The sequence below is a fragment of the Ursus arctos genome, unplaced genomic scaffold (genome assembly GCF_023065955.2).
Source record: "Ursus arctos isolate Adak ecotype North America unplaced genomic scaffold, UrsArc2.0 scaffold_22, whole genome shotgun sequence".
Lineage (NCBI taxonomy): Eukaryota > Metazoa > Chordata > Mammalia > Carnivora > Ursidae > Ursus > Ursus arctos.
The window spans coordinates 14,093,185-14,107,683 of NW_026622897.1; the positions used below are offsets into that span (position 1 = coordinate 14,093,185).

Sequence of the window (14,499 nt, forward strand, 5' to 3'; positions counted from 1 at the left end):
CCCCACGTCGGGTTCCCTGCTCAGCAGGGAGTCTGCTCCTCCCTCTGCTCCCCTGCTGCTGCTCCCTCTCTATCTCAAATAAATAAATACAAATCTTAAAAAAAGCTATTTATGGAAAAATGCTAATGTGAAGTTACTTGGTTTGCCCCTCTTGAAATCACGTCCAAATAATGTGTCTTTCTCTGTGGGATATTCATTTATAGAGAGATGTCTTCAAGTTACGGTTTTAAGAATGTATGGGAATGATCATCTGTTATCTTGTGGTCCGTATTTGCTATTCAGTTGTTTATTTTAACCTAAATAAAAAATTATGACCCTCTTTGGGTAACTTACCGTGATATAGCCAGTTTATTTGGATTCTTGCCTTATTAGCCTGGCTTCCCTTGACTGCCACAAGTTAATTGTGAACTGATTTCCAGAGGTCTCCGCTAAAGAGAAATTACACTGCATTAAAATAGGGTGTCCATTTTCTGTTGGATCTCTGGGCTGCATGATTTAGGAGGGAAGAGGAAGTGGTTTTGAGAGCATACTGTTTTATGAATAATTAATACTGCGTTTTTGTATACAGTTGGAGTTCAGTGATGATATTGTGAAGATCATTCAAGCAGCCATTAATTCAGATGGAGGGCAGCCAGAGATCAAAAAAGCCAACAGCATGGTCAAGTCCTTCTTTATTCGGGTGAATGATATTAATAGTTCGTGTTTTTAATGCTTATCTATGGGTAATTACTCCATGAACAGAACGGATTTGTTCTCTTCTCCGTTTTGTTTTGCTATGTGTATAAAACATCTCTTGATTTAACTCATTCCTCTGATTCTTTGGGAGGAAGTTGGTGAGGTCACCATAGTAGATGGATCTTTCTCTTAGTGCCCTGAAATCATCCTCGTATTGACAGAGAAGCTGGTGTGAAGTTGTTTTTTATGTGGTTTCCAAATCAATGTTCACCTGCTTACATTTTGTTTGTTTGTTTGTTTTTCTGTTAGCAAATGGAACGTGTTTTTCCATGGTTCAGTGTCAAAAAGTCTAGGTTTTGGGAGCCAAATAAAGTATCGAGCAAGTAAGTAAATTCAGTATTACTTTTTTTTTTCCACCTCATCAGCTAGAAATCTGAGAGTTCTTATATTTCTAGATTAAGGTTTCTTTAGACTAGGTTTTAAGATTAAAAATTAATCAGTTGAAATGCCTTTACAGAAATGCTGATTTAGAGATAATACTTAATGTTTATTATAGTCTATTGCTGCCCTTTTTTTCTTTATATATTATGTTTTCTGCAACTTGGCTTAACTTGGGGCATATGTATAATACACGTGCTTATACACGTAGCTCAGTATTTGGACTTGTTATAATTGGGTTCTGTGTTACTCAGTTCAGATTGTGGTCTCTATTACTCTTGATTCTCCATATTTAACCTTAAGTTTTTATTCCAGTAAATCCTTTTGATTCTTTGGGAAAGTTATCACTTGCTTCTGGAAGTTTAACCAAGAGTCGTATGTCGAGAATATGTATATTTTTAAATAATAAAGTCCTATATATTTAGGCAGTTTTCAGATTCTGTGGCTTGTCCTTATATTTTGTGAATGGCTCATGCATGGGGCCGTGACCTGATGATATCAATAATTTGATGATTTTGTATAGTTCCAGGAATATTAGGACTTCAATAAATGCTTGTTGAATCAATTATTTTCAGCAGTGGGATGTTACCAAACGCAGTGCTTCCACCTTCACTTGACCATAATTATGCTCAGTGGCAGGAGCGAGAGGAAAACAGCCACACTGAGCAGCCTCCTCTAATGAAGAAAATCATTCCAGCTCCCAAAGCTAAAGGGCCTGGAGAACCAGACTCTCCAACCCCTCTCCATCCTCCTACGCCACCAATTTTGAGTAAGGCACCTAATGAGTCATTATCCATTTCTCTCTAGATGCAAATGATTAACTTCGTGAACCTAAATTTAATATACTTGCATATTGGAAGGAAATTTTCAGGTCATCCTTTAATGTAATAAAATCATTATTTTGGCTTAGCTTGGCCTGGTAACAAGAAACCGATATAAATACTCTAACAGATGGCGAGATGGCATAACTTTGAACACTTTCAAAAAGTGTTCATTTTATAAGCCACAGGCTATTTAAGCCGAATTGGTTTTTTTTTTTCTTCCTGGAAATCAGACCTAGTATTGCCACTTTTAACTGGATGTCTTTTGGGTCCCAAGGTACTGACAGGAGTCGAGAAGATAGTCCAGAACTGAACCCACCCCCAGGCGTAGAAGATAACAGACAGTGTGCATTGTGTTTGACGTATGGTGACGACAGCGCTAACGTAAGTACTTCGGCGGATGAGCAGACGCTCGTGTGAACTGTCGGTCCTTTGTGTCTAAATGCAATGACTGGGTGCCACCTAGCTTATGGCACTTGGGGGTTTCTTTCTATAACTGATTTAGTTGATTTAAAAGATGATTTGCCTTGGGGCACCTGGGTGGCTCAGTCGGTTAAGCGACCGACTCTTGATCTCAGCTCAGGTCTTGATCTCTGGGTGGTGAGTTCAAGCCTCACACTGGGCTCCATACTGCTTAAAAAAAAAAAAAAAGATGATTTGCCTTAAATTAACCTGTTGATGTCTAGTGATTTCTACAGGAAATTTCTCAAAAAGATTTTAGGGAAGTCAATAAAATATATAAGTTGTATATTAAAGGCTTGTGTTTAATATAGGAGGGCAGAATGGTTCTGGCAGGCTGCCTGAATTCATTTCTGTGCTCCGCTGCCTACTTGTTGACCTTGGCAAGGAGCTTAACCTCTCTGACTCTCAGTTTCATCTCTAAAATGAGGATACTTAACCTCAGAATGATTATGAGGATTAGAGGAAATAATGTTTATAAAGCTTGATTTAGTGCTTGGCACATAGTAAGGTTACAATAAAAAAGGTTTTTTAATGCAAGCTGAGAGGACTGGCTTTGAAATATGGTTTTAAAGAAATCAGTGCACACTTTAATAAACTATTTTCCGTCTATGGATTCTAGAAAGGTGAGACGTGGAAACAGAAAAACATTGAGAAATGAATTTTGATTTTTGTGTGCATCCCCCAGTTAAAGAATTATTATTGATGTTATCTTGTCTGAGGTAAAGCTAATGCCAAGGAAAACCTGCTTTGACATTATATTCTTTAAAGATAAAAGAAATCTCTTGATTTCATAGGATGCTGGCCGTTTGCTTTACATTGGCCAAAATGAGTGGACACATGTAAATTGCGCTTTGTGGTCAGCAGAAGTGTTTGAAGACGATGATGGATCACTAAAGAATGTGCACATGGCTGTGATCAGGGGCAAGCAGCTGGTAAGACCTTGTGTAAATGTTACGGAAAAGATTTCCCCTCAGGTTCCAGATGTTCTCTCGGTGGCTTCATGCTACTTCATTGAAGTTTCCACGGCGCCTTCAGAACGGTTAGCCAGCAACAAACACTGGTGTGTCCTGTAGGCAGATTGCTGCTCGGACCCCTGGGGAAAGCAAAGGAAATAGAAGACAACGTATTATCTAGTTTGGGAGATAATTTGAATGTGCAAGAAAGGTGTTAATTTATTAAGCGATTTAGACAAAATGATCTCAGAGGTCTCAGTTGAATCACCACTCTATGTATGGTTCCATAGGAAAAACCCACATAAATACATGAAGAGGGGCTGTGGAAATGATCAGTAGAAGCTGAGAGTAGTCAGAAAAGGCCATGAAGGAGTAACATTTTAAAAGCTATATTTTGAAGAAGGGGAGAAGATGAACAATTATCAGAAAGAAAGAGAAACAAACAAACAGCCCATGTAAATTCTGTGGAGAGCACAAACAAAAAGTCTTTTGTGGAGAGAGGAGCCCAGACTGTGACCGTGACAGAGGAGCGTGGTGACATGCAGGCTAGTTGAAGGAAATCTTTGAATCGTGTGATTAATTTAAGTCTAGTAATTAGAGAACCCTTCTGTTTCTGACTGGTATAATCTTTCTAGAACTGAGTTCTTTTGGATATACTAGCTTTCTAGTAAGATGTTTTTAGTCTTTGAAGTTTCAATCTTCGATAAATTAACCGTGCATCCTAGAAACAAAACTATGTTTTGGTTTAAGTTCTAAATCAAAGTGTAATATTTAAGTTTAATAGTTACAGGGCCCCAGGGACGATGGGAGAGAGAGGATCTGTAGAGGGGGCTTTAGGGTTCCTCTCAGTTCTCTGTAATTCGGCTGATTACCATTAAAAAAAATGACTTGCAGAAAACCCGGAATGGTAATTCTATAGAGGAGAAAGAAAATGGCTTAAAACATCTGAAAGTCTGACTTAGGCCTCTATTCTCTCTGGGTGGTTAGAGATGTGAGTTCTGCCAAAAGCCAGGAGCCACTGTGGGTTGCTGCCTAACATCCTGCACCAGCAACTATCACTTCATGTGTTCTCGCGCCAAGAACTGTGTCTTTCTGGATGATAAGAAAGTGTATTGCCAACGACATCGGGATCTGATCAAAGGCGAGGTGAGAGCTTCCGTTGCTTTTCCAAGTCTATAGGAGTTCGGGGAAAAGAGGCTGAAAACAAGGTGGTAAGCTTTGTTTTACCTTCTACTGTGTGTTCCTAGAATCACCTTCTTAGAAACACAGCAGTCCTCCTGTGAAACAGCAGGGTCATTTTGAGATATCCTCTGTACTTGCCCTCCAAGAGAGTCAGTATCACACGTATAATGTGTGAAGGGATAGCCTGTTAACAGCTGGGTTTTCGTTTCAGGTGGTTCCTGAGAATGGATTTGAAGTTTTCAGAAGAGTGTTTGTGGACTTTGAAGGAATCAGCTTGAGAAGAAAGTTTCTCAATGGCTTGGAACCAGAAAATATCCACATGATGATTGGTATGGCATGGGCCTCTGTTGTGGGGGAAGGCTCGATGTATCACTGGGGGACTTCCTGGTCTTTGGGTGTAAAGTGAGCCTTCTCATTACCTCCTCTGATCAGTTTTTCTTTCCTCGGTCAGGCTCCATGACAATTGACTGCTTAGGAATTCTGAATGATCTCTCTGACTGTGAAGATAAGCTTTTTCCTATTGGATATCAGTAAGTAGCACGGCAGAGCCAAGACACCAGCCCCCACAGCTTGAGCACCCCGAACAATGAGCAGTCGTTGAATGGAGAGCCATACTTGTTAGCTACTTTTAATCGCTACCAAAAATTAACTACTTTTTTTGCTACTTTTTATAGATTGGGACTAAAGTATCCTTTTATGTCCACTAAATCCAGTTATAAAAGGGAAGTATTATTGGCATACTTTCAGAATCCTTTCCAAATAAAACCTAAATTTAAAAAAACAACAACAACACAAGGTCAGTCTCTTAAGATTCCCGTGAGTTCCATCTGTCTGGATTTGAAAGTCCAGATTGTCGCAGTGGATCAAACACCTCATGCCTCTGTCCTCAATCTAAAAATATAACCCCCACAATAATAATCATATTGTCCAGTGAACACTTATCATCTTTCCTATGTGAAGCAAATGGCTTAAACTTTTAGCAGGCTGACAGTATAAATTTAAAACTCCCTTTCTGTCTCTCCCGTTTTGGAGTTTCATTTTGCTATCTATACTCCCAATTTTTTCTGCATTCCAAATCTGGCAACACGGTCTGTACATTTAGCTGGCAGCTCTTTGTGTAAACCAGGCTCCATCAGCATCCAGCGGATTTGAAGCCGTTACACTTCCCTTGTCTTGTGGGGTTTCTCTCCCAAAGGGGACACTTCAGGTTTGCTCTTTCCTCTTTGCGTACAGCAGGCAGGAGTCCCTTCCTGAAGGCCAATAACTCTTTCTTACAGTAGATGTTAGTATTTTCCTTCCTATGCATTTTAGGATATTTTACTATTTTTGTCTCCTGCTTACAGTACAATAAAAAAAGATTCGAAGCTATTTTCTGAGAGGCTAGGAAAAGCCAAGAACTTCAAAAAGCTTGGAACACCCTAGCCGGGGGATCTATAATAAGAATCCGTGAAGTAAAGCTAAATTCTGTAAATCCAGGAGACCAGGGAACCTAGGATGAGAAGAGGTTTTGGCAAACGTTGGTCTCTGCTTCTGTACTCTCACTCACGGGGATCTGTGTGGATCTGTTTGCCAGGTGTTCCAGGGTTTACTGGAGCACCACAGACGCTCGCAAGCGCTGTGTGTATACGTGCAAGATAGTAGAATGCCGTCCTCCAGTCATCGAGCCGGATATCAACAGCACTGTCGAGCACGACGAGAACAGGACCATCGCTCACAGTCCCACATCTTTTGCAGGTGAGTTTTAGTCAAGGTGGGACTCGAATTCGATTCGGGGAGTACTGTGACCAAAGGCGGGGAAAGTCGTCTCTCTAGAAGGCCTCATTTGTTTCTGTTTTGATCTTTACCTAATAGCTTGCTTTGTATTGGTTCGTTTGGAATTTTAATTGGACCTTTTTTCGTAAGAGTTTTTCTTTCCTGCCACAGAAATTTCATCTAAAGAAAGTCAAAACACAGCTGAAATTGTAAGTCCTCCCTCACCAGAGCGACCTCATTCGCAAACCTCCGGCTCCTGTTTTTATCATGTCATCTCAAAGGTCCCTAGGATTCGAACACCTAGTTATTCTCCAACACAGAGATCCCCTGGCTGTCGGCCGTTGCCTTCTGCAGGTAAAGGACCTACCTCATTGACTAACTTGACCCAAAAAGGTCAGCTCAGAGGTGAGCTTGTGATTCTTTCAGGCCACTCTACCTTAGTGGCTTTTGCTCATTGAAAATCTTGATCTGTAGTTTTCAGTTAGAAGCCATTGCCAAGTCATTGAAAGCAGTGGCCACCACACACATTCATTCCCTCTGTAATAGACTTTATTACTTTTTCTCTCTTGTTCAGGAAGTCCTACTCCAACCACTCATGAAATAGTCACAGTGGGTGATCCTTTACTCTCTTCTGGACTCCGAAGCATTGGCTCGAGGCGTCACAGCACTTCTTCCTTGTCACCCCAGCGGTCTAAACTCCGGATAATGTCTCCAATGAGAACTGGGGGTACTTACTCCAGGAATAGTGTTTCCTCAGTCTCCACCATCGGGACTGCCACAGATCTTGAGTCAAGTGCCAAAGCAGTTGATCATGTCTTAGGACCACTGAATTCAAATACTAATTTAGGGCAAAACACTCCCACCTCTTCGAATTTGCAAAGGACGGTGGTTACTATGGGCGCTAAAACCAGTCACTTGGATGGGTCTTCCTCCTCCGACATGAAGCATTCTAGCGCTTCCGACTTGGCATCCAAGAGCTCCTCTTTGAAGGGAGAGAAGACCAAAGTGCCAAGTTCCAAGAGTTCGGAGGGACCTGCACATACCGTGACTTATCCCGGCCTTCCCAAACTGGCCCCACAGGTTCCTAATACAGCGCCTGTAGAATTAAATGCTAGCAAGATCGGCGCTTTTGCTGAACTCTCTTCAGGGCCCTTTTCTTCTAAAGAGGCCCTCTCCTTCCCCCCACTCCATCTGAGAGGGCAGAGGAATGAGCGGGACCAACACTCAGATTCTAACCAAGCGGTAAACCCCCCTCCCGATGAAGACGCGGGAGTCAAAACCTTGAAACTATCTGGAGTGAGCAACAGATCATCCATCATCAATGAACACGTGGGATCTAGTTCCAGAGACCGGCGGCAGAAAGGAAAAAAGTCTTGTAAAGAAACTTTCAAAGAAAAACATTCCAGTAAATCTTTTTTGGAGCCTGGTCAGGTGACAACTGGTGAGGAAGGAAACCTAAAGCCGGAGTTTGTGGGTGAGGTTTTGACTCCCGAGTTTATGGGGCAACGACCATGTAATAACGTTTCTTCTGATAAGATTGGAGACAAAGTCCTTTCTATTCCAGGAGTCCCCAAAGCTCCATCCATGCAAGTAGAAGGATCTGCTAAGGAATTACAGACACCCCGGAAACGCACGGTCAAAGTAACACTGACCCCCCTCAAAATGGAAAGCGAGGGCCAGTCCAAGAATACCCTGAAAGAAGGTAGCCCTGTGTCCCCTTTGCAAATAGAGTCAGCATCTCCCACAGAACCAGTTGCAGCCTCTGAAAGTCCAGGAGATGGTCCAGTGGCCCAGCCAAGCCCCAATAATACCTCATCCCAGGATCCTCAGAGTAACAACTATCAGAATCTTCCGGTACAGGACAGAAACCTGATGCTTCCGGATGGTCCCAAACCTCAGGAGGATGGCTCTTTCAAGAGGAGATATCCCCGTCGCAGTGCCCGGGCGCGCTCTAACATGTTCTTCGGGCTCACCCCGCTCTATGGAGTAAGGTCCTACGGTGAAGAAGACATTCCATTCTACAGCAGCTCCACTGGGAAGAAACGGGGCAAGAGATCAGCCGAAGGACAGGTGGATGGGGCCGACGACCTGAGCACCTCCGACGAAGATGACCTGTACTACTACAATTTCACCAGAACAGTCATCTCCTCAGGTGGAGACGAGCGGCTGGCATCCCATAATTTATTTCGGGAGGAGGAGCAGTGTGACCTTCCCAAAATCTCACAGTTGGATGGCGTCGATGACGGCACGGAGAGCGATACTAGCGTCACAGCCACAACAAGGAAAAGCAGCCAGATTCCAAAAAGAAATGGGAAAGAAAACGGAACAGAGAACTTAAAGATGGAGCGGCCCGAAGATGCCGGTGAGAAAGAACATGTCATTAAGAGTTCCGTTGGCCACAAAAATGAGCCAAAGATGGATAACTGCCACTCCGTAAGCAGAGTTAAAGCCCAGGGACAGGATTCCTTGGAAGCTCAGCTCAGCTCTTTGGAGTCAAGCCGCAGAGTCCACACGAGCACCCCGTCGGACAAGAACCTGCTGGACACCTACAATGCCGAGCTCCTGAAGTCGGACTCGGATAACAACAACAGCGACGACTGTGGGAATATCCTGCCCTCGGACATCATGGACTTTGTACTGAAGAATACTCCCTCTATGCAGGCCTTGGGCGAGAGCCCGGAGTCCTCGTCGTCGGAACTCCTGAATCTGGGTGAGGGTTTGGGTCTTGACAGTAATCGGGAAAAGGACATGGGTCTCTTCGAGGTCTTTTCTCAGCAGTTGCCGACAGCAGAACCCGTGGACAGTAGTGTCTCCTCGTCTATCTCGGCAGAGGAGCAGTTTGAGCTGCCTCTAGAGCTACCGTCCGACCTGTCTGTGCTGACCACCCGGAGCCCCACTGTCCCTAGCCAGAATCCCAGTAGACTGGCTGTAATCTCCGACTCGGGAGAGAAGAGAGTAACCATCACGGAGAAGTCTGTGGCCTCCTCTGAAGGCGACTCGGCACTGCTGAGTCCAGGAGTGGATCCCACCCCCGAAGGCCACATGACTCCCGATCATTTTATCCAAGGACACATGGACGCAGACCACATCTCCAGCCCTCCTTGTGGTTCAGTGGAGCAAGGTCATGGCAACAATCAGGATTTAACTAGAAACAGTAGCACCCCCGGCCTCCAGGTACCTGTTTCCCCTACTGTTCCTATCCAGAACCAGAAATATGTGCCCAATTCTACTGAGAGTCCTGGCCCATCTCAGATTTCTAATGCAGCTGTCCAGACCACTCCACCCCACCTGAAACCAGCCACTGAGAAACTCATTGTGGTTAACCAGAACATGCAGCCACTTTATGTTCTCCAAACTCTTCCAAATGGAGTGACCCAAAAAATCCAGTTGACCTCTTCTGTTAGTTCTACACCCAATGTGATGGAGACAAATACTTCAGTTTTGGGGCCCATGGGAAGTGGTCTCACCCTAGCCACGGGACTAAATCCAAGCTTGCCAACTTCTCCATCTCTGTTCCCTCCTGCTAGCAAAGGATTGCTCCCCATGCCTCATCACCAGCACTTACATTCCTTCCCTGCAGCTGCTCAAAGTAGTTTCCCACCCAACATCAGCAGTCCTCCTTCAGGCCTACTTATTGGGGTTCAGCCTCCTCCAGATCCCCAACTTTTGGTTTCAGAAGCCAGCCAGAGGACAGACCTCAGTTCCACAGTAGCCACTCCATCCTCTGGACTCAAGAAAAGACCCATATCTCGTCTACAGACCCGAAAGAATAAAAAACTTGCTCCCTCTAGCACCCCTTCAACCATTGCCCCTTCCGATGTGGTCTCTAACATGACCCTGATTAACTTCACACCCTCCCAGCTGCCAAACCATCCCAATCTGTTAGATCTGGGGTCACTTAATACTTCATCTCACCGAACTGTCCCCAACATCATAAAAAGGTCTAAATCTGGCATCATGTATTTTGAACAGGCACCCCTGTTACCACAGAGTGTGGGCGGCACAGCTGCCGCGGCGGCGGGCACATCAACAATGAGCCAGGACACTGGCCACCTCACCGCGGGGCCTGTGTCTGGCCTGGCATCCGGCTCCTCCGTCTTGAATGTTGTATCCATGCAAACCACAACAACCCCTACAAGTAGCGCGTCCGTTCCGGGACATGTTGCGTTAACCAACCCCCGGTTGCTCGGTACCCCGGATATTGGCTCAATAAGCAACCTTTTAATCAAAGCTAGCCAGCAGAGCCTGGGGATGCAGGACCAGCCCGTGGCTTTACCCCCAAGTTCAGCAATGTTTCCACAGCTGGGGACATCACAGGCTCCGGCTGCTACAATGACAGCGGCGTCTAGCATCTGTGTGCTCCCCTCTGCACAGACTGCGGGCATAACAGCTGCTTCACCTTCTGGAGAAGCAGAAGAGCACTATCAGCTTCAGCACGTGAACCAGCTCCTTGCCAGCAAAACTGGGATTCTCCCTTCCCAGCGTGAACTTGATTCTGCTCCAGGGACCCAGGGATCCAACTTCACCCAGACGGTAGATGCTCCTAGTAGCATGGGGCTAGAGCAGAATAAGGCTTTATCCTCAGCTATGCAAGCCGGCTCGGCCTCTCCCGGGGGCTCGCCGTCGTCTGGACAGCAGTCCGCAAGCCCCTCGGTGCCGGCTCCCACTAAACCCAAACCAAAAATCAAACGGTTTCAGCTGCCTTTGGACAAAGGGAACGGCAAGAAGCACAAAGCTTCCCATTTGCGGACCAGTTCTTCTGAAGCACACATTCCAGACCAAGAAGCCAACACGACACCCCTGACTTCAGTCACAGGGTGAGAGATCCAAATACGAGCTGCGCTGGGTAGGGTGGGGTTGTTTTTGTTCTGGACGAGAGGCTGTTGAAGTGGCAGCTTCCTGGGAAGGAGGACACTCTTCTGTCCACATTGCATTACTCGGGGGAGTTCTGGGTTTTGACTTTGATTTTTCTTTTTTTTTTCCCCACAGTGGTGATTTATAGAGCAAAATTTAGTTCCATCCGTGGGCAGTTTGTCTCTTGGATAGAACCACATCTCTAATTACTCTTTGCTCTGATTTTTCTTTTCTTTTTTTTTTTTTTTAATGCAGGGTGGGGCGGGACAGAGGGACAGAGAGAATCCCAAGCAGGCTCCATGCCCCAAGTGGAGCCCAGCGTGGGGCTCAGTCTCACAACCCTGAGATCATGACGTGAGTCGAAATCAAGAGTCAGACGCTTAACTGACTGAGCCACTCAGGCCCCCGTTTGCTCTGATTTAAAACAATGCTGCTGTTTGCTCTTGGGTTTTTTGCATTTGGGGTTTTTTGCATTTGGTTGTTTTTGTTGTTTGGGGTTTTTTTTTGCTGAGTCTTAGGATCCTGAGGGACGATGATTATTCCCGGCTGGAGGGCAAAGCCTCCTGTTGTAGATCTTCGTGAAGTCCTTGTTGAAAACATTGGTATCGGGGTGTAACACGCATAGAGTACACAAGTTTTACTTAAGTATGCAGCCGTGTAGCCACCGTGCAGATCAAGATAGAAAACATTCCTAGTGTTCCAGAAGGCTCCTTGTGCCTTCTCTTAGTCAGAATGCCCTCAAGGTAACTACCGGCTAACCTGTTAGCACAGATTAGTTTTCCCAGCTCATAAATTTTATCAGATCCTGATAGGGTCATTTCTTTAGACTGACCTCCACGTTCAGTACATGTTTATGAGTGGTTTTTCTTGAAAAGATACACTGATTCTGTTCCAGGACTCCAGGAGCAGAGGCTGAGCAGCAGGACACAGCTAACGTGGAACAGTCATCACAAAAGGAATGCGGGCAGCCCACAGGGTAAATACAATCATCGTTTTTCTAAGGTTAAGCCCTCACTTCTGTCCACCTCATTTAAAAAATAATTCTTCATTTGTATTGTATTGTTGCCAAAGGTTTTTTTTTTAGTGAAAGTAATACATACTTGTAATTTTGATGCATAATTACTTAAATAATAGATAAATGGTTCCATGTTCGTCCTGCCTCCCCTCTTCCCCTTCTGTTCCCTGGTAATAACCATTGCTAATAATTTGTTTTCATCCATGCACACGATTCTTTACAAATACAGATATACACGGTGTATATATGAATATATATATATACACATTAAATGAATAATGCTGTACATACTGTTCTGTACTTGGATTTTTTTAACTTATTTAAACTGCCCTTTATTGATATGCATTTGCGTTGTTTGGAAGATTTATTTTTCGAAAATGAAAATTGGTGGTTGTTTACTGGCTCCTATAGCTTGCTTTTGTTTTTGGTTAAATCAGTTAATTTACTTAAGTAACTTCCAGAACTGCTTGTAACGAGTGTCTTTTTATTTTTTTCCTAATACTGAGGGTATCTACAAACTCCAAAAGCCCAAATTTAATGTCCGTATTTAGGAAAGAATCTCATAAAAGAGAGTTTTATGTTACATACCATACAGTATTGTGATGGTGTTTCTCCAGCACGTTATACACTAGACATCCCGTGGTCTGTTTCTACTAGTTGTGCTATGTAACCAATACAGCGCTACGGCCGACTGGACAGTTCTTATCTTTGAACTGATGTTACATCTCACATTGGGTTTTCTTCTCATTTAGGCAAGTTCTTCCTGAGATTCAGGCAACACAGAATCCAGCAAATGAGCAAGAAAGTACAGGTATGTGGGTGGGTAACAGGTTAGAATTAGAATTTCAAAGTCAAAAGTACTATAAAAATTGCCGACATTATCTGTGAATTTTCCAAATTAAAAAAAAAAAATCTAAGCTCCAAAGAAGTAAAGTGATTGGCCAGAGGTGTAGACTGACCCTCAGGGCATCTGTTCCCTGGCCCAGTGCCCTTCCACTCCGTAGTCTGTGACATAGTCTGTGACATCTGTCGACTGCTCTGCTCTACTTGCGTAACGACAGTGTGGCCTTAATAGCTAGTGGTTACCTGACCGCATCCCTTAGCTGTCGCTGAAGAAAACCACGCATCTGGTCGCAACCCCAGATACATCTCCATAGCACTTTCCATCTGTGCTACTGAATTTGATCAGTAACGAACTGGCCACTTCAGGATTAGAGAGATCGGGATATAAGGTTTGCCCATTTCCATCAAGGGAACTTCCCAGAAAAGAGGCAGGTAGAGAAAATGCTCAGGCATAACATTTGGGATGTAATCACATTCTAGTGGTTGGCTCATTCCTCAGTAGGACTGAGGCACCTCTTTCTGTCAGAACGCTGGGCAGGATGGTGACAGACTTTGGAGCCAAATGGGTTGAAATCTCAGCTTACCACTTGTTAATTGTATGAACTTGGGCTAGTTACTTACCATCTGTCTGCCTCGGGTGTCTCACCTTTGAAGTGTACGTAACAATAACACCTCACTGGGTCATTGCGAGGTTTATCTGCATTAATCTACAGGAAGTTCCTAGAAGAGTGCCTCATGTATAGTGCTCCATTCGTATTAATCATTATTATTTTTTAGCTTTGACCTTATTGAGGGCAATTGCTTATTGAAAAACTATCAAATTGTCATACCAGAAACTACCACAGAGACAGCATGACTTCAGGTAAAAAAAAAAAAATTCTAGTTTTAGTCACTTTCTAGCTATGACCCAGGGCAAGTTGCTCCACATCTTTGGGCCTCGGTTTTGTTATCTGTAAATGGGAGTAATCATACCAACTGTGGAATGTTGGTAGGCTTGGAGATAACGTATCAGTGCTCAGTAAGTGTTTGCTAACGCAACCAGTTTGGCCCCTATCCATTTTCTCCCTCGTAGAACCTAAAACAGTTGAAGAAGAAGAAAGTAATTTCAGCTCTCCGCTGATGCTTTGGCTCCAGCAAGAACAGAAGAGGAAGGAAAGCATTGCTGAGAAAAAGCCCAAGAAAGGACTTGTTTTTGAAATTTCAAGTGATGATGGATTTCAGATCTGTGCAGAAAGTATCGAAGGTGAGTGGCTTAAATGAGGTTGGCGGGCGCCCGGCTGGCTGTCAGTAGAGCTTCCGACTCTGCATCTCAGGGTCATGAGCTCGAGCCCCACATTCAGCGTAGAGATTACTTAAAAAAAAAAAATGAGGTTGTCTCACCAGCACAGACTCGGTCTCGGCCAGATCCACGCTTACTTACATTAGTACCGTTGATGTGGGCGGTTGTGTGCTAGGCATTACAGAGCGTACTTGACGGCATTACACATCTAACTTGTCCTTAAGA

The 14,499-nt window shown here is 44.2% G+C and overlaps 1 protein-coding gene across 8 annotated transcripts in view; it reads left to right on the forward strand.

Annotated features, from left to right (window-relative positions):
* The window catches only part of KMT2A (lysine methyltransferase 2A), a 79,732-nt gene that overhangs the window by 47,749 nt on the left and 17,484 nt on the right, over positions 1–14,499 (forward strand). For 7 of the 8 annotated variants that reach the window (XM_044386604.3, XM_026505638.4, XM_044386602.3 and 4 more), the window contains 14 exons: positions 569–679; positions 985–1,058; positions 1,689–1,882; positions 2,212–2,318; positions 3,191–3,328; positions 4,337–4,495; positions 4,743–4,860; positions 4,983–5,061; positions 6,105–6,265; positions 6,455–6,637; positions 6,858–11,100; positions 12,033–12,113; positions 12,905–12,963; positions 14,068–14,238. In XM_044386604.3, the coding sequence (XP_044242539.3) occupies positions 569–679; positions 985–1,058; positions 1,689–1,882; positions 2,212–2,318; positions 3,191–3,328; positions 4,337–4,495; positions 4,743–4,860; positions 4,983–5,061; positions 6,105–6,265; positions 6,455–6,637; positions 6,858–11,100; positions 12,033–12,113; positions 12,905–12,963; positions 14,068–14,238 (5,878 nt within the window). The remainder of the gene's footprint in view (positions 1–568; positions 680–984; positions 1,059–1,688; positions 1,883–2,211; positions 2,319–3,190; positions 3,329–4,336; positions 4,496–4,742; positions 4,861–4,982; positions 5,062–6,104; positions 6,266–6,454; positions 6,638–6,857; positions 11,101–12,032; positions 12,114–12,904; positions 12,964–14,067; positions 14,239–14,499) is intronic. The other variant, XM_026505642.4, reaches the window with a different exon arrangement.